This window comes from Elgaria multicarinata, chromosome 4 (genome assembly GCF_023053635.1).
Source record: "Elgaria multicarinata webbii isolate HBS135686 ecotype San Diego chromosome 4, rElgMul1.1.pri, whole genome shotgun sequence".
NCBI lineage: Eukaryota > Metazoa > Chordata > Lepidosauria > Squamata > Anguidae > Elgaria > Elgaria multicarinata.
The window spans coordinates 59,864,471-59,889,465 of NC_086174.1; the positions used below are offsets into that span (position 1 = coordinate 59,864,471).

At 39.5% G+C, this 24,995-nt stretch overlaps 1 protein-coding gene across 1 annotated transcript in view; it reads left to right on the forward strand.

The window, feature by feature from the left end:
• PCNX2 (pecanex 2) overlaps nt 1–24,995 on the forward strand; it is a 140,934-nt gene that overhangs the window by 99,414 nt on the left and 16,525 nt on the right. Inside the window, exons 24-28 of the mRNA XM_063124381.1 lie at nt 2,587–2,645; nt 7,251–7,463; nt 16,461–16,714; nt 22,641–22,874; nt 23,581–23,684. Of these exons, the coding sequence (XP_062980451.1) occupies nt 2,587–2,645; nt 7,251–7,463; nt 16,461–16,714; nt 22,641–22,874; nt 23,581–23,684 (864 nt within the window). The remainder of the gene's footprint in view (nt 1–2,586; nt 2,646–7,250; nt 7,464–16,460; nt 16,715–22,640; nt 22,875–23,580; nt 23,685–24,995) is intronic.

Genomic DNA, 24,995 nt, shown 5'->3' on the forward strand with positions numbered 1-24,995 from the left:
TCATTTTAACATTTTAGTGGAGCCTTTCAAAATTAGTTAGCTCCCTGCTGTAGATGTTCAGAATTTTCACAGGCTCCTCCAGGCTAGCTCCAAAGGACCTGCATTCAGTTTGTGTGGAATAACGCCACTCAGGAAGAAATTCAATTACTGAGCTAATTATCACCCTGGCTGAGTGGTAAGAACAAAATTTGAAGTAAGAAGCCACTGGAGAAAAGCTTACATTACCCAATAGTCCCAGAAGTTCATTTTTAAAAGAGATCCTAGTTGACAGCTGAAAGCCCAGGGGTGAATATGCAGCTGAGTCTGGAATATAGGATATTAGAATTTTAATACTGTAAGGATTCTTGTAGCCTTTAACAAGTTGTAGCAATTCTGCTGCCATAATTGTGCAGGGGTTTTAAGGTCCACAATAGAAGTTGTAGATATCACTTAGCGAAATTACCCCAAATTTCCAGAACTTTAGTAGTGAAGTAGTTTCTCTGTGCTTTCGTTTTTCAAACAGCTGTGTCATTTTAAATAATTGGAGAAGGAGGGGTCATAATACTTAACGTTAAAGTATTTAAGTAAAGTTCTAGGCTCTCTCTTACATTATTCTAAAACTTTACATGGTTGTTTTGTGAATCTCTCTTTGTCCACTTTATGTCCAACCTATCTGTTTCCTTGAATTGAATCTGAACCATTTTATGCTGTATGTAAACTAGAATGTACCTGGGGGAAATCGGTTTAGAACTTCAGAATAAAAGTTTAATTAAAAATGGATGGGGTTGAGTCTACTTCCAGATGCTCGTCTCTGATAGCTCATAAGAACATAAAAACAGCCATGCTGGATCAGACCAAGGGTCCATCTAGTACAGCACTCTGTTCACACAGTGGCCAACCAGCTGTTGACCCTGAGCCCACAAGCAGGGCATGAGTGAAACAGCACTTCTCCCACCCATGTTCCCCAGCAACTGCTGTACATAGGCTTTCTGCCTCTGATACTGGAAGTAGCACATAGCCATCAGGACTAGTAGCCATGATACCCTTCCCCTCCTCCAGAAATTTATCTATAGTAGAAGCATTGCAAATTGGGAGGATTTAGGCAATGTAAACCTTCGCTTCCAATTTTTGAGCTGAAACTAGGTATTTCAATGGGATTGAAATTTCTCGTGACAAATACTTAGACCTGAATGTTCATCCTTTTTCTATCCTGTCCCCATCCCTACCCCCATCCTATTCAGTCCCATTGTTTCCTCTAGCTTCTTTTGCTTTCTCCTTACTGGTTAAGCATATTGATGATGTTACTCAGTCAGGGATTGCGTAATGAATGGGATATTACAATATTATGTGGCTAGATAATACTGTGGTATCAATATTAGCTGCATGATCATGTTACAGAAGGCTAGTGAGAACAACTGAGAGTGAACATGAGGGCAATTTCAATTAATAAGTGAAGAAAAGTGCAAAAAAACTAATTTGAAAATGATAGGTATTTTTCAGCAATCCTATGTTTTTAAAGTGACTAGTTTTGGCTCAGCTCTAATTTTATACATGTATAAAATTGGTATTCCTGAGTTGTTCTGCACTCTTCAAAGCTGATAAGCGCTGGGCAGAGCCCACTGTTGTAAAGTTGCTGTCTACCATGATCACCTCATGGAAGTAAAAGAAAATGCAGTGTAAAATTAATGTCACAGGTAGGTGGAACATTTTAAAAAGTATGTACAGGGCTCTGGCAGTTATTCTATTACAATAGCTACCAATTGAGCATCACAGGCAGTAATTACTCACCAAGTGCAGTGGGTAAAACGTCTATACTGGTAGAGGTAAGTGAGCAGCATAGTGCTGACTCCTTACTTATTTAGGCCTCGGGCAACTTAAGGGAATAGCCAGTCTAGACAAAGGGGAATTATGTGCTAGATGAAGCTTGAAGAAAGAGGGTGACCTGTAGGTTTTCAAGTTCTTCATGAGCCATGTCGGTTGTCTGATATTAATGAATCAACTAAACTGGGTTACAAACATGAGTTAGGATTGTTCACCTAGTTACTATAATGGTGTCTGCAATGATCATATAGATCCTTTGATACTGTTTACTCTTCTTCGATAGCTGTCAGAATGCCAGGCTGAAAACAGAAATACAAATATTTTAGCCTATTGTTATAGTAGGGTCTTTTTGCATCATTAGTTCATGTATCTTAGTATGGAAGACATTTTTAATACAATTTGATTGGTGAGATTAGATACTGTTTGAACGTGAAAATAGGGGATACTGAAAACATTTACTTCAAGGTAGTATCCATACCAAGTGTGTGGGGATTCTTTTAATGAGAGCTTTAAATATGTGATTACAGGCTCAACTACATCATTGGGATCTAATGTTTTAGATAGCTCATTACATGAGTTGGCCCACCTCCCTGAAAGAAACATCCCAGACAGTCATGAATTCAATCAGTACACAAAATGGGTACCATTGTTGGTGTTCAAAGAATTTGGGTTGTGTAAGAATGAAATAGTGCAGGATAATCTTTTGTGTGGCCAACTGAAGCCAGTGTACAGAAAACTCCCCCCTCACTTAACAGGGATAATCTATAGATATCCATTTTTTTCCAGCACAAAACGAGTGGACCATTCTAATACAAGACTGGCGCTTCAGATCGAAAAGGATGCAGGTATGGATCAGGATTTTTTAAACTCATGTTTATTATTGATTATTCAAACCATTGAACATACATTGGGCTGGATCCAGATATATGCCAGGAGAGAAAAGTCCGGCAGATTTATTTATTTATTTATTTAAACATTTGTACCCCACCCTGTATCACTGGGATTTCAGTGTGGCATTCTGATAAAATCAGAACAATTTAAAACAATAAATATACACAGCTAGAAATGTATTAAATCACTGACAAACTAAAAACATTAGAGAAGTTTTAAAGCAATAAGAACAATTAATAAGAGTTAAAACTATGAGCATCCTTGGAGAATTTATCCTTCAAAGGCTTTTATAAAAAGCCATGTTTTAATTTGGCACCGAAATTAAGCCAGCGTTGGCGCCAGTCAGGCCTCCAAGGGGAGGTTATTCCACAACTGGGGGGCCACCACAGAGGAAGCCCTTTCCCACGTCCCACCATAATGTATGTCTCACATTGGTGGGACACAGAGGATGGCTCCTCCCACAGATCTCAAATCTTGGGCAGGCACATGTAGGGAGAGGTGTTGCCTCAAGTACCGAGGTCCCAAACCGTTTAGGGTTATTTTACAAACTGTTATAGAAGAACCATGACGCAACATGGACTTAAGACAAGCATGGCTCTTGAGGGTATCATGCAAGACCTTGTGCAAGAGATCATACAATGCCTTGTATTAACATCGCACTGGAGCTGTTGTGCAAAACCTTGAGCAAGATATTGCACAACATCTCGCACTAACAGAAGCACTCAATTCTCTTCTCACACCCAAGAAGCTTGTTTAGTTGGGGGAAAGCCTTTCTGCTTGTGGAACCTCTAAATCCAACCTCTTAACATTTGCCACTAAAGGAAATTTAGTTGAAAAGTATTATTCAAGTTTGAAACAGTGTGGTTTAAGTGGGATTTTGTAAGAAAGAAAGAAAGTACTTTCCATTATGCAAGATTCATAAAAGAGTTGTCAAGCTGTACATCATCTCATTGAATGAAAATGTTTTACATGAGTCCCATATATCCTGTATCACATTCATCTGACAGTTTTACCACTAGTGCAGGGAAATCATATACTGTTGGTATACTGTCTTTGTGTGGCATCCTCATACCAAAATCCAGCTTGAGTCTGATCTGATGCCTATTTATTTATTTATCTGTCAAATGTATATCTTGCCTTCCTGCTCAAAGTAGTGCTTGAACGTTACTTCTCACTAAAGCTATGGCAGTTCTGTGAACTGTCCTCACTCCAGAGCAACCATCAGCTGGTAAGACACATATCAAGTTACATTTTGAAATGCAAGGAAGGCAAGGCTCCTGTTTACTAGCTGTGTAGTAGAGGGGATTTTGATTGATACAACTTGCTATGTATCAGTGAAGAAGCTGAACCTTTTAAAGTTTCCTCTTCTACATAACCATTAAAGATACAGGTGCCTTGTTGTCTTTTGCTTCAGGCTATCTTAGTTTGAATGGTAAGGGCTGAGGATCTGGCATGGATAATCCTTGACAATGGCATTTACCTGTTCCATCTCACTGGTACTCTTGCATCAGCCCAACCTACCTCAGGCTGTTGTGAGGATAAAAATGGAGAGGATTATGTACACCCCCTTGGGTTCTTTGGAGGAAAAAAGGCAGGATTAATAAATAATCTGTAATCAAAACAGTACTCTGAAGATCTACAATAGGGGTGGGCAACATTTGTCCCTCCAGATGTTTGGCCTACAATTCCCAGCATTCTTTACCATTGGCTATGCTGCTGTAAGGCATCATGGGAATTGTAGGCCAAAGCATCTGGAGGGTGTCACATGGCGCATCCCTTGGTCTGCTTTAAGGGCAATTGTAGAGCTAAGCCAGATATTTGTCATTGCCCTGCACTCTGACTCAGTTTTGAACTTCCTTCAGCATATTCAAAAAGAAACTTTCCTGAAAGTTTTCAACATCTACATTTCCAAGGACCCAAGGACCTTGGATAGCCTTTAAATAGAATATATTGGTGAGCACTGATGCGTAGGAGAAAGTGAAAGCACTGCCCAAGCCAAACCATGTTAATTAGGCAAGAGACTTCAAACTCACTGGCACTGTCAGTTAGACTGTGTGACACTGTTTTGGCACACGTGGAAGATTTTGCTTAATTTCATTAATCATATTTAGGTTCTTATTTTAATTTGCCTTTAGCACACTCTCTGCACACCATGAGTGCTTAGGTTTGCGAATTAGACTTCCCAATTCTTAAAGGACTGATCATCTAAAGAGCCAGTGTGGAGTTGCAGACTGAGAGTTAGTCTTGGACCAGGGAAACCTGGGTTCAAAAATTCCTCTTCAGCCAAGAAGCAAAGTTGGTTGTTGCAAGTATAAAACGGTTTAATTCCTGGATTGACATGTAAATACAACAATAAATTATTTGGCAGCCAATTTAACCCACCTTCCTCCACAAGATAGACCATATACCTCTTATTTGCATTTCTGAAAGACTTCTACTATAAATCTTCACTGCAGCCAAATTTAGCATCAGTATTAGTTCTTTGCTCACTAATATGTTTTTCGTTTGGTTTGCCACTGACACGGTCTGGTGAATTGAGTCTTGATGGACACAGATGTAGACATTAGGCCAGCTGATGCTGGATGTAGCCCAACCATTTATTTTGGTCCTTTATTTATTTATTTATTTATTTATTTATTTATTTATTAATTACATTTATATCGCACCTTTTTTCCTCCTTAAGGGACCCAAGGCGGTGTACATTATCCTCCTCCTCTCCATTTTAACCTCACTGGCCCAAACTCACCTAGTGAGCTTCTACAGCTGAGTGGGGACTAGAACCTGGATCTGTGGACTCCCAGTCCAACACTCTAGCCACTACACCACACTGGCTCTCACAAAGTATCCAAATGGGAACAGTATTGTAATAGCTTCAATAGGACCCACGAAAAATCATACAAAAATGAACTAGGGTTTGATTTTCACATAATGCTTCCTCTGTCTACTATGTATCATATTGCAGAGCAACATCTATCACCAACATCTTTTTTCCTTCCTGTTCCTGTATTTTTTTTCTTTTTCACTTCCTTCCTGATGAAAGTCACTGTTTTGTGATTTTTAATTGGTGCCTTTAAACCTGCTATGATACTGTTCCCATTTGAATTCCAGGATAGTTGCTTTAACCATCTTATTACTGCAGTGATTCCCTTCATTGGTTATCTGTGATGAATGAAACTAGAATAATAAAATGTAAAAGCCAGAATCTCTCTTATCTTGTAACCAAAGCATTTGTTGTCCAGTTACTAAAACCACACAATGGTTCCATGCACTACACAACATTTATTTATTCCTACATTTTTCACAAGGTGAAATCACAAGTATTCTTAGCTATTGTTATTTAAACAAGGCAATTTATGACAGTTGTAGGGATGATGATTAATCAACTGATATGCACATTTAAAGATATCTCTAGATGGTTTACGGAATCAGAAATTAAAATATATCATGATAAATACAAATATTCATCAGCTTAAAATGTTTAAAATCCTTACAACTCAAGCTAAAAGCACAACAATGAGTAATGGCTGAGTTTCAAGGCTCCAGTGCACCCCTTAGCTTTGTTGTAGGTCACTCTGTGCATGTTCTGGAAGGGTGATGAAATAAAGGTAGAAAATTAGTGCATAAGTAGACAGCTACAATGGGGAAGCCTATCCACTTCAGTAGGCAGTGCTGCATACACAACTTTTTCTGTCTAAACATGCATAGGATTGCACCCTTAGAGCGTCATCAGATGAGCATTTTATTGCAGGCTCGTTACTGCCCACTCACGTTGTTTTGTGGGTCCTTTGACGACAATGTCCACCTCTCACTTGTCTCCCGTTCCTTCTGTTAAACCCCAGTAAATCCAAGTTTTGTTTTTGGAAGTGAAATGTGCCACTATTTCCTGTTGTGTGCAGGAAAAGCAATGTGATAAAAAAACCACCATCCACTAAATGGGCCACATGGTCATTATTTACTTCCCCTTTCTTCCCCTATCATGGGATAGAAGCAGGGGGAAAGCGACGGTAAGGAAACACAATTTCCCCCTAGTCTGATGATGCTCTTAGTGTGTGTAAAGCACTGTTGTGAATGCAGCACCTCCTATTCCGGTCAAGTCTCATTTTTCTCATCAGAATCCCAACATACAAAATTGAGCAACTGGGCCTAAATTATGGGAAGAGCTCCTAATATATTCATTACAATTATCTTCTGTCCTTTCTCCAAAGAGCTTAGAATGACTTACATATGGTTTCCAGGCAACTTACAGGTACAGACCTGTTTAATTTCAGGAAATAGACCCATATCCTTTGCCTTCAGACCATTCAGTGGACTGCTTGGGATCTATGATCTATGTCTATCAGGCCCATGTAGTCCCTGATAGATGTGGTAAAATAAGCAAGATAGAATCTGTTACCATTGAATGATGATTTGTGCTTCTAAGAAGATCATCATGGTCTACAAAGGGAGCTTCTGGTTGAGTAAGCAGTAAAAAAAATTAAAAAAATGATTCCTTTCAGAGTCATCTGCATGGTGATTTGTTCCTCATCCATTTTACAGTCTTTGTGTTGCTGTGATTTCAGGAAATGATGATAACCTCAACTCCATCTTTTATGAGCATCTGACAAGATCTCTGCAGGAGTCTCTTTGTGGAGATTTGATTCTTGGACGCTGGGGAAACTACAGCTCCGGGGACTGCTTTATTTTGGCATCAGATTATTTGAATGCATTTGTTCACTTGATTGAAATTGGAAATGGTCTCGTGACTTTCCAACTCAGGGGGCTAGAATTTCGAGGTAAGCATCAATATAGCTGAAAGAGCAGAGGTCCAGAAAGAGCAGAAAATTAATTTGCCTTATAACCTTCACAAGCCTAAGAAGCAACATAAATTATCCATCGAGCTTGTTGCTACATCAATTCAGATTCTATGGCCGCAAATATTCATAAAATGCTGCTTGTCCCTGGCTGCTGGGGACATCCTTTACAAACTGAAACTGAAAGTGTTATAGCTGAAGTCTTTTTCTTGTCACAGAATTATATCTTGGCCATCTCAAAGGCCACTTGATTCCATTAAGTGTGCAAACTCAAAATAAAATGGTGGTAGTTTAGATTTTAGCTCTGATGCAATATGAACCAAACATGCAGCCCAACCAATCAATGTTTTGTTGGAGTGTGCCCCATTGCATTTAGTGGGGCTTATTTCCAAAGGTGTGCATAGGATTACAGCGTTCTTGCCTCCTGATTTTATATATCTTCTTGTACTGTTACTTAACTTGATTGCTTTGTCTAGTTGTGTATCTCTCCCCCCCCCCAGATCTATTTTTTCCATTGAAAACAGCAAGAGGGCAGATGGGAATTATGGAAGATTAGAAGACAGTAGAAAGAATACATGGGGTGGCCGGGGGGCGGGCATAAGAAGGAACAATGTCTTATTCCTGAAGCTCCATAACTGTATGGTTAATGGGAGACCCATCCTATCCTCTCTTATTTGTAAGAATTTATTAGAAAATGCCTACACATTTTCAGTTTCATTCCTCCATGACAAGACATAGAAAATGGCCCTTAAAAAACACACCCGCCCCTCAGATTGTAAAGAATTGTGAACTTTAAAAAAGTTTAAATTGTTTCAATTTAAATAAGTTTAAATAAGTTTAAATTGTGAACTTTAAATAATTTTATTTAAAAATTATTTTAAATAATTTTTGTAATGGGGATAGGAAAGTGAGATTAAATAAAAAAGGTGGTATTTAACACAAAAAAGGAGGATTAGGACTCCCAAATATAAAATTATATTACGTAGCTAATAGACTAAGACACATAGTAGAAAGTATGTTAGGAGTAGGAGATTTAAGTTGGTTGGAGGATAGAAAAGGAATGGACAAAGACTGGAAATTGGGAAATATATTTTTTAGAGAACATAATAAAAAATGGGGGGAAGAAATAGAGAACCCCCTTCTAAGAAATCACTGGGAAATATAGCGGGTATATAAAAAGGATTTACTTCCAAGTATTTCCCCAATAACACCAGTGATAATGTTAGGAAATTTTCCAGGGAACCTAAAAGATAAATTGGGGAAAATTTGAATAGAGAGGGATATAATGAAGCTAAAAAATTGGTTAAGGAGGATGAACACTCGAGAAGAATTAGAAGGGGTATTAAAGGAGAAGAATTTATCGTGGTTAAATTATTATCAGAACAGTGGACGAAGAAATGGTTAAAGGACAACGGAGAGTGTAGAGAAATGACGAAATTTGAGGAGTTGATTTTAAGGAGAGAAGTTGAGAAGGGAGAAAATAAAATGATAAAAGGTTTAACGAGTGAAATATATAGTATATTGGTTGGGAAGGGGGAGTCAGAAAATATGGGCAAGATGGTGTGGGAAACGGACTTGAAGGTACAAATAGGGCAACAGAGTTGGGAGGGAATATGGAGACAAAGAGTGTTGAGAAACATGTCAGTGAAGATAAAAGAGAATTACTATAAGATTATATGGAGGTGGCATCTCACCCCGGTGAGATTAAATAAAATAAATAAGCTGAACTCAGCAAATTACTGGAGAGGATGTCAAAAAAAAGGAACGTATTTACATATGTGGTGGGAATGTGAATTTGTTCAAAAATTGTGGAAAATGCTATTTAAAGAGATAAAAGATATTGTTGGAATGGAGATTGAAGAGACACCTTTAGTGGCATTGCTATCATTATATGGAGAATTTAATTGTAATAAAGAAACAAAAGAACTGATAATGAATTTGCTGACAGCAGCAAGGTTGATCATATCTAGGAACTGGAAGGTACAAGGAGATTATCATGTCGAAGATTGGTATAAAGAGATTTGGGATATTGCTGTAAATGATAAATTGACATGTAATATAAAAGTAAGAAGAGGCATAACAAAAACGAATGATTTTGAGGGAATCTGGAATCAGTTCCTAGAATATGTATTATCTAAGGGGAGTGGAAAACCACCTCCAGAAGAAACAATGAGATTTTGGAAACAGGAATAGATCCCGGGGTGGGGGGGTGCACTTTATGTTTTGGGATGATGTCAAAATAATATATATATAAGAAAATTTATAAATAAAAAAATAAATTAAAAAAAGTAAAGAATTGTGAACTTCTAAAATCTAGAAGCTCACAATGACTTTAAAAAATGAACTTTTAACTCTAATATAAAATTGAATTTATGACTTGGGATTTATGGACATGCTGAGTTGTAGGTCCTTATGTTTGAAGGCTGAAGTTCAAGTTGAGGTTTTCCCTATGTATGATTTTCAGGTTTGATCAGAAACAGGATGAGGTCATTTCTCTGAATGCTCGTGCTCAGTAAGGGAGAAGGTCTCAGGGTGTGATGTAGAAACTGTAGGACTGGTCCTCAAAACCCTAGAGAGAGAAGGGGTGGTGTCTAGATCATGGTACCCAATTTTAAGTCTTCTAACTTTAGAAAAATATCAGAAAATAGGTAAGACAATGTGTGCGACCATGAGGTTGTAATTCTAAGTGTTACCCACCGAGAAACGCATCCTGTTGAACTCAGTGTGACTTACTTCCGAGTAGATATGTTTGGAATGGATGAGGCTGTAAAGCGTCACTATATCTAGGAGAATGGCTAGAATAAAAAAAAATACCTATCTTTGTTTAATACCTATCTTTGTATACTCTCCTTCTATATAATTGCCACATTACTGATCATGACCTCTGGGTTTGGTTTTCTTTGTAAGTTTTCTTCTTGAGGTAGTAGAAAAGACAGATATGGTGAAATGAGATCTTAACAAGATGCCCCCAATTCTCTGCTGGGTAGAAGAGGGTATTGAGGGTATAGCAGTCAAGCTTAATTGGTTAGAAAGAAAACAGCGTGAAGCTCAATGGTTCCACTTCAAAGAGGTTCAGAAAAATATTTTTTAGTTTTGATGCACCCAGCACATGCTGCTTTAGTCCCCAAAGTATATCCCTGAATTTGAATAAAAAAGCAAAACTGTGGGCTTTGCCTGGTCAATTAGCTTGCTAGCTCCTATCAAAGCAACTGATAGGGGCCACAACTGAGGTAGATACTTCATATACTTTAAAGTATATTCTGAAGTGCGGGCAATTGCCTATGGTTATCATACAAGAACTAGGACACAGCATTTGCTAGTAAGTTGAACAAAACAAAGAAAGTGTTTTCTTTTTCACCATGTACACTGTAGGCCACTAGAGCCTATGAGTTGAGCATTAATGTTAAATTGAAACCCAGTTCAGTTTAGCACTAAGCTTATATTGAAACCCACATCTCAGGAAGCATTTTTTTAAAAAAGGATGCAACACCTGGTGCAGTGATATAATTGTGAAATATATAAATGTACTACAGCAAAAGAAACAATAAATGTATTTTTTGTTTTTGAATATGTTTTGCCCTATTTCTGATAATTTATCATGCTAAACATGTACTTTACTTTCAGATCTATGCTTTATTTTTTTCTTTTAACCATTTTTAAAAACTGGGCTCATGTTGCTTCCTCTGTTTTTAATATTTTAGAAGGACTAAGCTTCTTATCTGTATATGTATATATTTACCTGTTGTAAATATCTTAATTTTATATAGTTTTTTTTATTTGCATCTATCTTGCTGAATTTATGTTTTATGCTTTCTTTTTAAAAACGTTATTTACCCAGCATTTTTTCTTTTATATCCTTAGAAGCGCAATCCTGAGGGATTGATGCTGTATCGATAGAGCTCTGTTCTCTGAGTCCTCCGTCTGTCCTATGCTCTGCAGGCCAGAGACACGCAGAGCGGCAGAGGACAATACAGCCTCCCATTCCTCCATTTTGTTTTTTTAGAGCTAGTTGGGCTTCTGAGCCCTTCCAGCTCATTCACCTGGTGTGGAGGATGGGAGACGGATGTGCCTACCCACGTCTTCTCCGTTTCCTGTGTTCCCAGCCTAGGGAAGCTCTCCCAGGGTTGCTCTCTTTAAGTTGCTTCTTTTATTATCAGGAGGTTTGGTGAGAATATGTTACTTGAGTATGTTATGTTTGTGTTGGGAAAAAAATCCTTCAGTTTGCATGGATTTTGAGGTAGCAAGTTGCAGTTTAATTAATGCCAACAATCAGATTTGTCATTCAAGTCAATGTTCTTCCTCTTTATGGGGAACTATAGGAGAAATACTTTTAAACAGACCATTTTGGAGTTTTTTAATTGTGACCTCGCAGTACTCGGTCTGTGTTCTCTGGTTACTGGAATATCAGCTACTTTTGAGAAGATTGTGAATCCTATCAAAACTAATATGCAAAACCAAATTTGAATTAGAAAACTTGTGAACTTTTCTCTAACTAATCATTTTTAGTTAATCATTATTAATGGAGGGTGGCCACTTGCAAATAATAATAATAATAATAATAATAATAATAATAATAGGAAATGCATCACCAAAAAAGATGACAAAAGAGGACAGCAATTTGTGTAAAATTTGTATGTGCTAATTTATTCATATAGATGCAAATATAGTAACAATTTTATAATTTAAATAGAAATACAGTAATAGAAATGCCATATTGTGTAAGACTGAGATCAGGTGACTTGTGTGCCTTGCTCACCCTCTTATCCAGGTGCTAATTGTAGACAGCCAACTTTAAGACCCAGTTCTTTCTTCTGATGGTTCTTTATCGTTAAACTGGGCTTGGATGTGAGTTAAACTGAATGTGAACCCCATGCCTGATTTCTTTCCTTTCCTTCAGAAAAATAACTGCCTTAAAAGGGGGTGCTGGTCTAATGTGAGCGTGTGTTTGAGCCTCAGCTGACCTGCTTACCATGTGCAAATTACAAAAAAGCAGCGAGAGATCCAGCGAGAGCCTCAGTGGGCTCTCAGGCAAAATATATGAGGAAATTGCTTCTAGGTAGCTACGCTGAGCCTTGCGGTGCTTCCCTTTTCTTTCATTTATCCTTCAGTAATATAATACTATTAGCTGCTAAATGTCATTTAGGTTTTTGTGACTGATGTCACTAATATAATATTCATTCTCTGCTCAAAACTTTCTAAGATATATCAGGCAATGGAATACAGCCCTGGCAGAGATGTAATTGCGTTGTATATTGAAGAAAGCAGCTGCCACAGAGTCCATGAGATTGCCTATGGGATTGTCTATTTCTGCTGGTTTGTCTCCTGAACAAAATGCTATACCAATGTGGCTGGGTTATATGATATGTTTTGGGGATCATCATGATGCTTGGGTAATAAGGACATTTTGCATCACGACGCATACGGCTATATTTTATAGTTTGGGTAGATGAATGTTTTCCAGCACACGAAGTAAAGAGCAACTCCTACTCTCATTTTCTGTTTCTGCAATGCAGTGGGGCACAACAGGCTGGTATTCTACATTATTTATTTTAACAATTGTGGTCGTAATATTTGACCTCTGCCAGGCTTGCAGTCCTGGCAGTCAGATCAAGAACTCAGGAGAGATAGCTGTCAGTGCAAGTGAATCAGAAGCTGGTGCATGGTCCAAAGGAAAACAGGGTCCAGTTCCAGAGCAGCAAAGAGGGATCATGGGGCCACAGCCAGGTGCACTGGACAGAGTAGCCCAACTCCAATGCAACCATTTGGGAAAGGGAGAAGGAGCTTCAGCAGAGTCCTCAGATTAGTGGCAAATTGCTGAGACTGAGTAGCTAGCTCTATGTGCTGGAATTTGCCCTTAAGATCAACTGATGTTCAGTTAGGCTGGTACTGCAGCTTAGGCCTATGGTAGGATTGGAGTACTAGTGGTACAGGAGCTGAGACACTGAAGTTTGATTATGGGGAACCCCCTTTCCCAAATTGGTGTCCTCCAGATATCTTGGGCTATGACTGCCATCAGCCCCAGCCAGCACAGGCAGTGGTCAGCAATGACAGCGTTTGTAGTCCAAAACATCTGCAGTCCAAAACATATTCCCCATCTTTGGGAAGCCTGATCTATAGGGAGCTCCAGTTCAAGAAACCTGTCTAGTGTCTTAACATGTGTTGATGTACACATTGATGGGTGCGAAAATCAGAATGAACAAACACAAGTAACAAGTCCAAGCAATTCCTGCTTGAAAGAAGGCTAAAAAGAGGAGTAACTCTTCAAAATAAAGAGTGGATATTGAGAACAATATCACAGCATGTAAATAGGTAGAGTAGAGTAGAGTAGAGTAGAGTAGAGTAGAGTAGAGTAGAGTAGAGTTACTTTGAGTGCCATTCTTTGGAAAGTGGTGTATAAATCAAATAAATAAATAAAGGCTATCACAATGCTTTCTGCATTGGCCATGCACTAGAATTGATGGAGTAGGAAGATTAGTCTTAGATCCTCTTGTCCATCCCCCCCCCCCTCCATGTCTCTTTTGGCAAGAAAGACAAAGAGTCCTGTGGCACCTTAAAGTGCATTTCATTGTACATTTGTTAATGTTTGACATGCTCCTTGTTGTTTGGGGTTATTTTTGACAACAGAACAAAGAAAGGAATGTAATTATAACACTTATAATGAAAACGGAGGATCTGCTACAATGTGCAACTTCTTTTCAGATTTGAGAATACTGGGAGTTATTCAGGTTCAGTGTGTGTGTGTAGGAGTGTTTTATACAAAATTAATAGTATGCATTTCCATCTTCATTTTCATGCATTTGTGTGGTAAAACACTCCAGATATAAACCATCATAAGTTGAAGCAATAAGAACTTTTGCAGCAAGGAGAAGCAAATGCTTACTAATTCCTCATTGCTGTAGAATTTAACAAAGAACAACATCCCATTTCTGGCTGGGATTGGTAGGAGCTTTATTGATAATTATGAATTTACTCAATTCAGTGAGCTCTGATTGTATTCACCAAGTTGAATATGTGGGAAAAGTGAATAGAACAAAAGCTAATCATCTTTATTTGACAGACAGGTTGATTAGATGTCTAGCAGGATGTGGCTCCAGCACCATTTAATTATTAAAGTTTAATAATTATACAGAAGATGGAATTTTAACAGGTTCATTGGTCATGCAGGGATGATAAAAACTGGACCTGCTGAAATTACGTTTTCTACAAGACTCTCAAAGACATAGGAGCCAAGTCCTTTTTTGTCTCTAGTTTCCCTGGAGATAAGGTGGGTTGAGATTACCTCCTTTGCTGGACCAAATGTTGGTGAAAGTGGAAAAGTTGTGAACTTTTGAATGCCATGTAATTCTGCTTCAGGATAATGCTGCTTTGAGCTTTATGGCCACAATCCAAAGCTCAACCCGCCTTCAGTGTGTGCATGGGAGAAGGAAGTTTTTCAGGTAGCCTGGTCCCAAGCTGTATAGGGTTCTATAGGACATAACAACATAAGAATGTAAGAGCTATGATGGATCAGACCAAGAATCCATTTAGTCCAGCATTCTGTTCACACAGTGGCCAACCAGCTGCCCAGGGACGTGAATGCAACAGCACCCTCCCACCCATGTTCCACAGCAACTGGTGCACACAGGCTTACTGCCTCTGATCCTGGAGGTAGCATATATAGCCATCAAGACTAGTAGCCATTGGTAGCCTTCTCCAGGAATTTGTCTAACCCCCTTTCAAAGCCATTGAAATTGGTGGCCACCACTATGTCTTGTTGTAGTGAATTCTATAGTTTAACTATATGCTTTGTGAAGAAATTCTTCCTTTTATTTGTTCTGAGTCTACCACCAATCAGCTCATGTGATGACTTTGAGTTGTAGTATTATGAGAGAGATATTTTTTCCTATCCACATTCTCCGCAGCATGCATAATTTTCTACACCTCTATCATGTCCCTCCTTACCCCCCTTTTTTCAAGCTAAATAATTCCAGCCTTCCCTCAGGAAAGTTGCTCCAACCCTTTGATCATTTTAGTTGCCCTTATCTGCACTTTCCCCAACTCTACAATTTATTTATTTTTAGGTCTGGTGAACAGAACTGTGCAGAGTATTCTAAGTGTGGTTGGACCATAAATTTCTACAAGGAGAGTATGATACTGGCACTTTTATTCTCAATTCCTTTTCTAATAATGCCTAACATGGAGTTTGCCTTCTTTACAGCAGCCACACACTGGGTTGACATTTTCATCAAGCTGTCCACGACAACCCCAAGATCTCTTTCTTAGTCAGTCATACTTGCTCAGATACCATCGGATTATACTTGAAGTTTGGGGGGGGGGGTTGCCCCAACATGCCTCAATTTAGACTTGTTTACGTTGAACTCCATTTGCAATTTAGATCCCCATTCTTCCCATTTGGAAAGATCCCTTTGTAGCTCCTCACAATCCCTTTTTGTTTTAACCACCCTAACCAGCATTCTGAATTCTACTCGGAAATTTAGTCAAATTTTGTGTTGAAGAATTACAGAATTGGCATGCTTCTTCTAGAATACTCTTGGATCCTGTTAGTGAACATGTTTCACTGAAATGTAACAGAACTATAAAACCAGATAGAGGACTCTGCATTTGTTTTAGACATTCAGATGGCTACAATTCTGACATGCACTTCTGAATTGTAACTTAATCTTTCTACATTTAAGGCAAAGCATTTGGATGTAATTAAGCTTCATATGATTTATACCAGGCTGTGTAAAGAATAGAATTGAACATATTTTACTTTATAAGGTGAAATAAACAGTCTGTACCTCCCTGCTCTCTGCTGAGCACAGATTAATTGACACATTTTATTCATTGCTGTAGCACTCACTCACTCTCTTTCTCTCTCTCTTTTTAATTGGCATATATTAAGTATTTGCAGGAGGGCCACTGACTACCTATGAACAGCTTGTTTGCATTGATCTGTCCAGTATCGGCCACTATGTTTATGCTTTTCTAACTCCCAAGGGACATATTGCCAGCAAAGAGAAGTGGAGGCTATAACAGAAGGAGATGAGGACGATAACGGCTGCTGCTGCTGCAAGCCCGGCCACTTGCCTCACTTGCTCTCATGCAACGCAGCTTTTAACCTTCGATGGCTGACCTGGGAAATAACACGGACTCAGTACATCCTAGAAGGATACAGCATTATTGACAACAATGCTGCAACAATGCTCCAAGTGTTTGATCTGAGGAGGATACTCATCAGATATTACATAAAGGTAAAGCATTCTCAGTCATCCCTAGAAATGATATCTGAAATATAGCAGCTCAGTCTCTTGTACAAGCTGTTAGTCAATAGGATTTCGTGCATTGGCCATTGCGTTAGTGTGATATCATGAATCTCAGCACTGCTGCACCAATACAGCAAAAGCAAACAAACTAATGAGTTTGTGCTGACACAGCAACTCAGTAGGATGCATTTGCCGCAGACAAGCCAGGTAGGAAGATGACCCACTGGATAGAATAATGAAGTGCCAATTCGAAGCATTAGACTTTCCACATCAATAGTCCCATCCTCTCCCTCCCATACAGGTGTGCCATTGTGACGACAAAACACAAGTATTATCTCAAAACCATGTCTACTATCCAAAGGCCCGTTACTAAAACAGCCCCCACAAAGGGAGAATTCCACTGAGTGGACATGCAGATATGATCAGCCATTGTCACAGACTTTACCTCCCAACACAACACAAAGGGGAGTGGTCAGAGAAAGGGTAAAGAAAACCACAGCAAATGGCAGTCTATCAGAAAGACTGTATCCTCCCATATTTATCTACCCCAAACATTAAAATCATAATCTGAGGGCGTCTCCTAGGTGTAAATGAGGCAAGGCAGGTGGCTAAAAGAGAGAGGGCTGTTTCAGTAGTGGCACCCCATTTGTGCCACCAAAGTTATGGTCTTCATGGCAGTAGGTAAAGACCTTTTTATTCTCCTAGGTATTTTAAGAACTGTTTTTTAGTTTTCTTAGTACTCTTTTATGCTTTTGGTTTTATGATGTTGTAATGGTTTTATTCTCTGCTGCCAATTGTATCTGTGCTGTTTTTGTGATTTTGCTTTAATGTTTGTATGTTTTCATTGTACTGTAGGTCACTCAGAGACTTCAGCTATAGGATAGTTTAAAAGAACAGTAAATAAATATTGCATTATGCTATCAAGGAACAGGATGTGGACTCGCTTCCACTAGCACCCATTTTTAATAGGATCAGACAGCCAGTCATAGATTTAGTGAAACATAATTGCATATTAAGTGATACTATTTTAGCTTTCAATCCTCCTCCTTAAAGAAGCACTAAGTCAGTGTTTCCATGTCTTGGACTGTTTAGCTTACAAAAATGCGAGTAAGGGGAGAAATGATTGAGGTGTACAAACTTAGGGATGGTGTGGAGAAAGTGGATACTAGAACCCAGAATCATCATGATCTTAGAACCAGATATTGTCCTATGAAGTTGAATGGTAGGAGATTCAGGGCAGAGAAAAGAATGGTGGGAGATTCAGGACAGTTAATCTGTGGAATTCACTATTACAAGATGTAGTGATGGTCACCAACTTGGATGACTTTAAAAGGGGATTAGACAAATTTATGGAGGATAAATCTATCAGTGGCTATATACTTCCTCCAGTATTCGAGGCTGTATGCCTCTGTGACACTTGCTTCATGATCAGGAAGCTGCTTTTGCATTTATGTTCTGTTTCTGGGCTTCCCATAAGCAGCTGTTTGGCCACTGTGTGAACAGAATGCTGGACTAGATAGACCTTTGGTCTGAGCCAGTATGGCTCTTTTTGTGGTTTTATGTAAGAGAATGGAGGGCATTTATTACCACGTTGGTCAGTTGGTGATATTAACCAGCAAAGATGGGCATCCAACTTTATTGGAGATACAGTTCTTATTTATTTATTTATTACATTTAATTATTTATTGCATTTTTATACTGCATATCAGCTGAAGCTCTCTGGGCAGTGCACAATCAAAAACCATAAAATACAACAAGTATAAATTTAAAATGTTAAAAGTTAAAATACAAAACCAGCTAAGTTAAAATCCATAAGAACATAAGAAATGCCATGCTGGATCAAACTAAGGGTCCATCTAGTCCAGGGCCCTGCTCACACAGTGGCCAACCAGCCATCGGCCAAGGATGTACAAGCAGGACATGGTGCAACAGCACCCTCCCACCCATGCTCCCCAGCAACTGGTGCACACAGGCTTACTGCCTCGAATACTGGAGATAGCACACAACCATCAGGGCTAGTAACCATTGATAGCCTTCGCCTCCAGGAATTTATCCAACCCCCTTTTAAAGCCATCCAAATTGGTACTACATCTTGTGGTAGTGAGTTTCATAATTTAACTATGCGCTGTGTGAAGAAGTACTTACTTTTATTTGTCCTGGATCTCCCACCAATCAGCTGGACTCGATGGCCTTATAGGCCCCTTCAAACTCTACTATTCTATGATGCTATGATTCATGGGATGTCCCCGGGTTCTAGTATTTTGAAAGAGGGAGAAAAATGTCTCCCTATCCACATTCTCCACACCATGCATAATTTTGTACACCTCTATCATGTCTCCCCTTAGCCTCCTTTTTTCCAAGCTAAACAATCCCAGTTGATGTAACCTTCCCTCATAGGGGAGATGCTCCAGCCCCTTAATCATTTTAGTTGCCCTTTTCTGCACTTTTCCCAGCTCTACAATATCCTTTTTTAGGTGTGGTGACCAGAACTATACACAGTATTCTAAGTGTGGTCGCACCATAGATTTGTATAATTCAGGGAAAGCCAGGGTGAAAAGGTGTTTAAAAGATGTTACGTTGTTACTCCCAAACCGTTTTCCAGAGCGTAGGTGCCACTACAGAGAAGGCCCGCTGCCGAGTTCTTCATGGCAGCATTCCGTTCATTTTGGAATGGCCAGCAGGACCCCCTCTGAGGATCGTATTTGTCATCTGGGTGCCCATTCGAGAACAAGCAAACACCCCAATTCTTCCCAGACATAGGAACCACCAACCCACAAGGCCTCTGTCTTATCAGGATTCTGCTTCAGTTTGTTGACCCTCATTCAAGCCATAACTGTATCCAGGCATTGGTTCAGAATGTGCACAGCCTCTCCCGATTCAGATGTTACAGAGAAATAGACCGGGGTGTCATCAGCATACTGATGGTGACACCTTGCCCCAAATTTCCTGATGACCGCTCCCAATGGCTTCATATAGATATTAAATAACATTGGGGAAAGGATGGTGCCCTGTGGCACTCCACACTTCAACCGCCATGGGGCAGAAGTAGATTCCCCCAGTGCTATTTTCTGGAACTGACCCTGCAACTATGAGATGAACCACTATAAAACAGTGCCTCCAACCCCCAACTCATGGAGGCATTCCAGGAGGATACTGTGGACAACAGTATCAAAAGCTGATGAGAGATCAAGGAGTAGTAACAGGGTCACACTCCCCCGTCCATCTCCCGAAGAAGGTCATCCATCAGGGCGACCAAGGCCTATTCTATCCCAAAACCAAGCCTGAACCCAGACTGGAATGGATCCAGATAATCAGTTTCATCCAAGAGCGCTTGCAGCTGAGGCACTCACTCAGGCGCCTTACTCAAAAATGGGGTATTGGCAACTGAATGATAGTTGCCATAAATCTCTGGGTCATTTCTTAAGGTAAAATCACTTATTTCAGTGATGCTAATAAATAATACAGTGCCTTCTGTACTGTTCCTCAAGAATATGGAGTTTAGCATATGGGAATTTAGGCTAAAATTAGGGATGATTGCAATAATATCCTACCCACTTTGGGACTAGACATCTGGTTAGCACTGTTGACAACAGGACACTGGATTAGATCGGTTTTGGGTCTGATCCATCACTGCTCTTGTTACATTCTGAAGGAGAAAGGGCTTCATAAAAACAGATGTGTCAGCCGCTGAATGTAGGAGGTCACATACAGCCTGAATGTATGCATGATTCATTCAATAATGAGATGGAATTTCAGCTTACTTTTCAATTATATGAATTGCCCAGACATATTCATTCCTGAGTCATACACTAGTTTTTACAGGCAGCTCATTGGTGCATGCAATCTCAAAATCAGGTCCTGTGTCCCACCGCAGAGAAGAAATGATTATCATCACTTGAACTTGCCCTACGTTAGAGTTTATTAATTTATTCTTCCAAACTGTGCCCTTGAAAAATCAAAATATTCAGATAAATATAATTGAGGATGTACGGTTTAGCTCTTTTAGCTTTAACTTAATACAGAGCAAGCTGTCTTAAAATGAACAGCAACGAAGATGGCAAGATATCTCATCAGAGTTTTAATCTCATTGAGTTATTCAGAACACTCAAATGGGAACATAGGAAGCTATCTACAATACTGTCTCCAGGTTTTCAGGCAGGAGTCCGTCTAGCCCTACCCAGAAATGCCAGTAATTTCTGCATGCAAAGCTGATGCTCTACTATTGAGCCAGTCGATCAAACAGAGACAGATTTCTTTGTTTCTCCCCCCACCCCCGAAACTTGGTAACATCTAAGTTAGCGTTCCATGACAAAGGTAATATTGCAATCTAGGAAGAGACTGGCTGGAACTAAGGATTGCGCATCAATATGACCACAAGCAAGTGAATGTTTAAGGGTTTTTAAGTGCACTTCTAACCTTCTTATCTTGACTGGTGGAAGAGATTAGGACATGGCTGAGAAGCCCCGCTGCTGGTGCCATAGAAGTCCCCTCATTGCCCGCTGAGAGTTTGGTGCATGGAAAGCAACCACTGGTGGTGTTCCTGCCAATGGTAGCTGGTGTGAAGCCCTGACAAGGGACATTCTGGAGAACAGGGAGGAGCTGGCTCTGGATGCAGGCCAGTCAGTATGCCAGCCTGGAGCTGGTGTTGCTCATTTCCCTCCACACCACACCACCCCTCCCCACTTGCCACTGCCCCACTGCTTTCAAAAAATACAGTGATCTGGTAGGCTAAAAAGCTAGCAAAACTGCTGGCCCTGTCACCTTTGGCCCAGGCTAGTGTCAGCTAGGCAGGGCTTAAGATGCAGCAGGAGATCCACCATTTGTGGTCCTCCTCTTCCCTTCACTATAATGGTTTTATCATATTGGAGTGTAAGAACATGCTTGTACACAACATATGTTTAAAATTAATTAGGGAGGCTGGAATATAGCAAAGTGAAAGAAGGAGAATTAGAGGTTAAAGGCCTAATCCATTAGAAATCAGGAATGTGTTTTTTTTTGAGGAATATATGCAATCATGTAAACATGTCAGAATAGCAGAAAAAACAAGTGCTTTCAAAATATTTAATTTGACATTATCATATTCTTGAGGATTTCACATTTATCTTTTAAACAATGCTCGGCAGTTGCCTTTGGAATAGATTCCCCCCCCCCCCACTTGCCATTGATTTGACAGTCAAGTTTGGGACAAGGGGGGGGAGCTATTTCTCCACATAAAAGGAATTTTTGCTCTCCTCTAATAAAGTGGGTCAATTCCTGTAGCCTTTTTGCATATATTTGAAATAATTTCCTGCCTGGTTACTGCAGGTTATTTATTCCCTGAGTGCCTTCACATTCGCTTTTCAAATTTTTTCCTTTAAAAAAAATCTCTTTAAAGAAGGCAAAAGTCTGCTGTCTTTGAATGCGGTGGGTGTTTTTTTTTAAAATAATCCACTGTTTCTGCATAGCCCTTCTTAAAAGGCTCTGTGTGCTTATCACTTTCTACATGCTGAAAAATTAAAACACTCTCCTTGTTTTGTATCCATCTCCCCGCCTTGTTTCGTTGCATTGAGTAGGGCTCCTTTTCCCACATTTAATTGTTAATTTGAATATGGAACTGGGAGGGTGGCACTTATGAATTTTAAATAGGCATAAGTAGTAGTGCTAATTCCATTTTCCCTTTCACGCTTCCTTAATTTTCCCCAGTTGCTTTTTCCATTCATGTATTGTGCGCAGATGAAATCATCATACCCATTGCTTATGGGCCAGCACGGTCCCATAGAAGATTGGAGAAGACATATATTGGCAATATAATATGAGAGAGAATCACTTTTGTTCTCAGATGGCTTTTCTTTCACTTTTGTAGTCATTAAGTAACTCCTGATTTCGTGTATTGTTAAAACAAGCAACAGCGGGTTTTTTTACTTTTCATCAACAGAGCATTATATACTTTACTGTGAGTTCCCCCAAAATCCTACACTGGCTAAGAGATGATTCATTCCAAAAGACACTGCAGCCTTTCTCCAAGTGGCATTATATAGAGCGTGACCTTGCAATGTTCAATATTAACATTGATGATGACTATGTCCCCTGCCTTCAAGGAATCACCAGAGCAAGCTTTTGCAGTGTTTACTTGGACTGGATTCAGTTCTGTGCTGTGAAAAGAACTGAGGTACATGTATGTTTCTTGCTTCTAATTTTACTGAGGGAGGGAGGAGGGCTCTGTCCCTTATCTTAGTTCTTGATAGGGATAAATGTACAAAACAGCATTAAGAGCACTTGTTCCCAATTAAAACAAGAACATTGATTAAGTCAAAGCACAGATCATTATCATTAGTTATCCCAGTCATGCTAAAAACGGTACTCTGGAGATACAAGAGGCTCTTGGGCTGAGGCCAAAGATCCCTTATACTAAATTGTTTGTAAGAAATGTGGAGAAACTGAGAGGAGGATCACAACGTTACACTTCAGATGAGGAAATGTATTGGGGTGGATGGAGTTAGCCTGTGCATCTGGTTCATTAGGTATTGGGCCTGGTTTGCTATGGAATTTTACCTGACCGAGTGATTTTAAATAAAGGAAAGGCAACAATTTGACAGTCTCAAATAGGAATTGAGAATGAAAAGTCAGGTAAATGCTGGTCAGATTTGTGTACCTTTTCTTCTGAGAATAAATAACAAGATGCTGATTTTAGCATTGGCTGAAATGGTAAAGCAAGGAGCCCTTACACTAACATGCTATGGAATTAAAGGACATTCATCTCAAAAAATAGCAATGGTACATTTTTTGTGCAACTTTGTACCATAACGTAATAAGTTGTTGCAGTGTCAATGAGCTTTTCTTGTAGGATTTACTAAAAACCTTTAAATATTTTTCAGCCTATCGAGTGTGATGAAGATTCTCCTTTAGTAACTCTTTCCTTTGCCTTGTGCATTCTGGGTAGAAGAGCACTGGGAACAGCATCACACAATATGGCCATCAGGTAATTTTATATCAACATCACAATAGTCCTGGCAGTAATAGTTCGCTGGTGGCTCAGAAATGTGTTCATTTATCTGAAACTGGTTTCCATTTATCACGCTATATTGTGGGTTAGCAGAAGAAAGAAGAAACACAAGAAATAGGTGTACAATTCATTTTGAAATCAGCCCTTGGCGGCCCTGTCAAAGAAATGTGTACTGTACCAAATTGCACTTTGTTTGTAACAAAGGAGTATGTAATGGAATACCAAGGCTAATGGCTCTCTTGGGATTGAACCTTGCCTTGTGATATAAATGTGACAACCTTTTTCCAATGGAAGCAAAATCTCTAGGTAATGTGACACAATGCATTGTTAGGAGAAATGTATTGTTAGGAGATTGTGTCATTTTTAGTTGGTGACTTTCACTGCAATTCTATGCACGTAAATACCACTTTGTTCAACTGGCCTTACTCCCGAGTAAATGGGCATAGGATTGCAGCCATAAGAGTTTTCCCTGTTCAGACCACCCCTTGTTTGAATTGTATTGAGAGGAAATGGTTCATAATGTTTGATTTAAATGAAAACTACACACTTGGTAAGTAGATACTTTGGACGTGATCAACTTTATTCGGGGAAGAAGTATGCAAAGTGTTGACATTACCCACTATTCTGTATCATGCAGAATAATAGTTTAAGCTGCAGCGGGAAATGGTTAAATCTGAAGATCAGATGCATTCATAAAGTTCAACCAACTGACTAAGTCAAAGTCTGTGTCAAGCAGTTTCAAGCCCATTAATCTAGTGGGTGGTTAAAATGCCTAAGCTTCCATCACCTATAGTAAGGATCAGGGTTAGATATTGTGAGCATTGTCTCCAACTCCCTTATACTTCACAGTGGATCAGTGTGCTGTAGTAAATGTTGAGTGAACAGAAAAAGTGCTTCACCTTGAGAGCCTACAGATGTGGTGAGAATAGTAAAGTATCCTAATCACTTGACTACTGTGTGTCAGTTCATATGTCACCCTGACACCAGTGTATTACCTGGAACATAATGTGTGGTATGTGCAATGCAATGTGATCACGAACCAATACTTGGGCTTGAACGCCCATGTGATCTGTTCCCACTGGAAAGGGGATGGAGAGGCCCACATCATACTTATGTTCTAGATGTGTGTCTGGAAGGCAGGGGGCGGGGCATAAGGTACTGGCTCACATCTGTACCTTACCATACTTAAGACACTGATACCCAGGTCATGTGTGAGCTGCCACTATGTCTCCCAAGTAGGCCATATGCCAAGAAAGGAATAATATATTAGGCAAGGTATAAAGTATG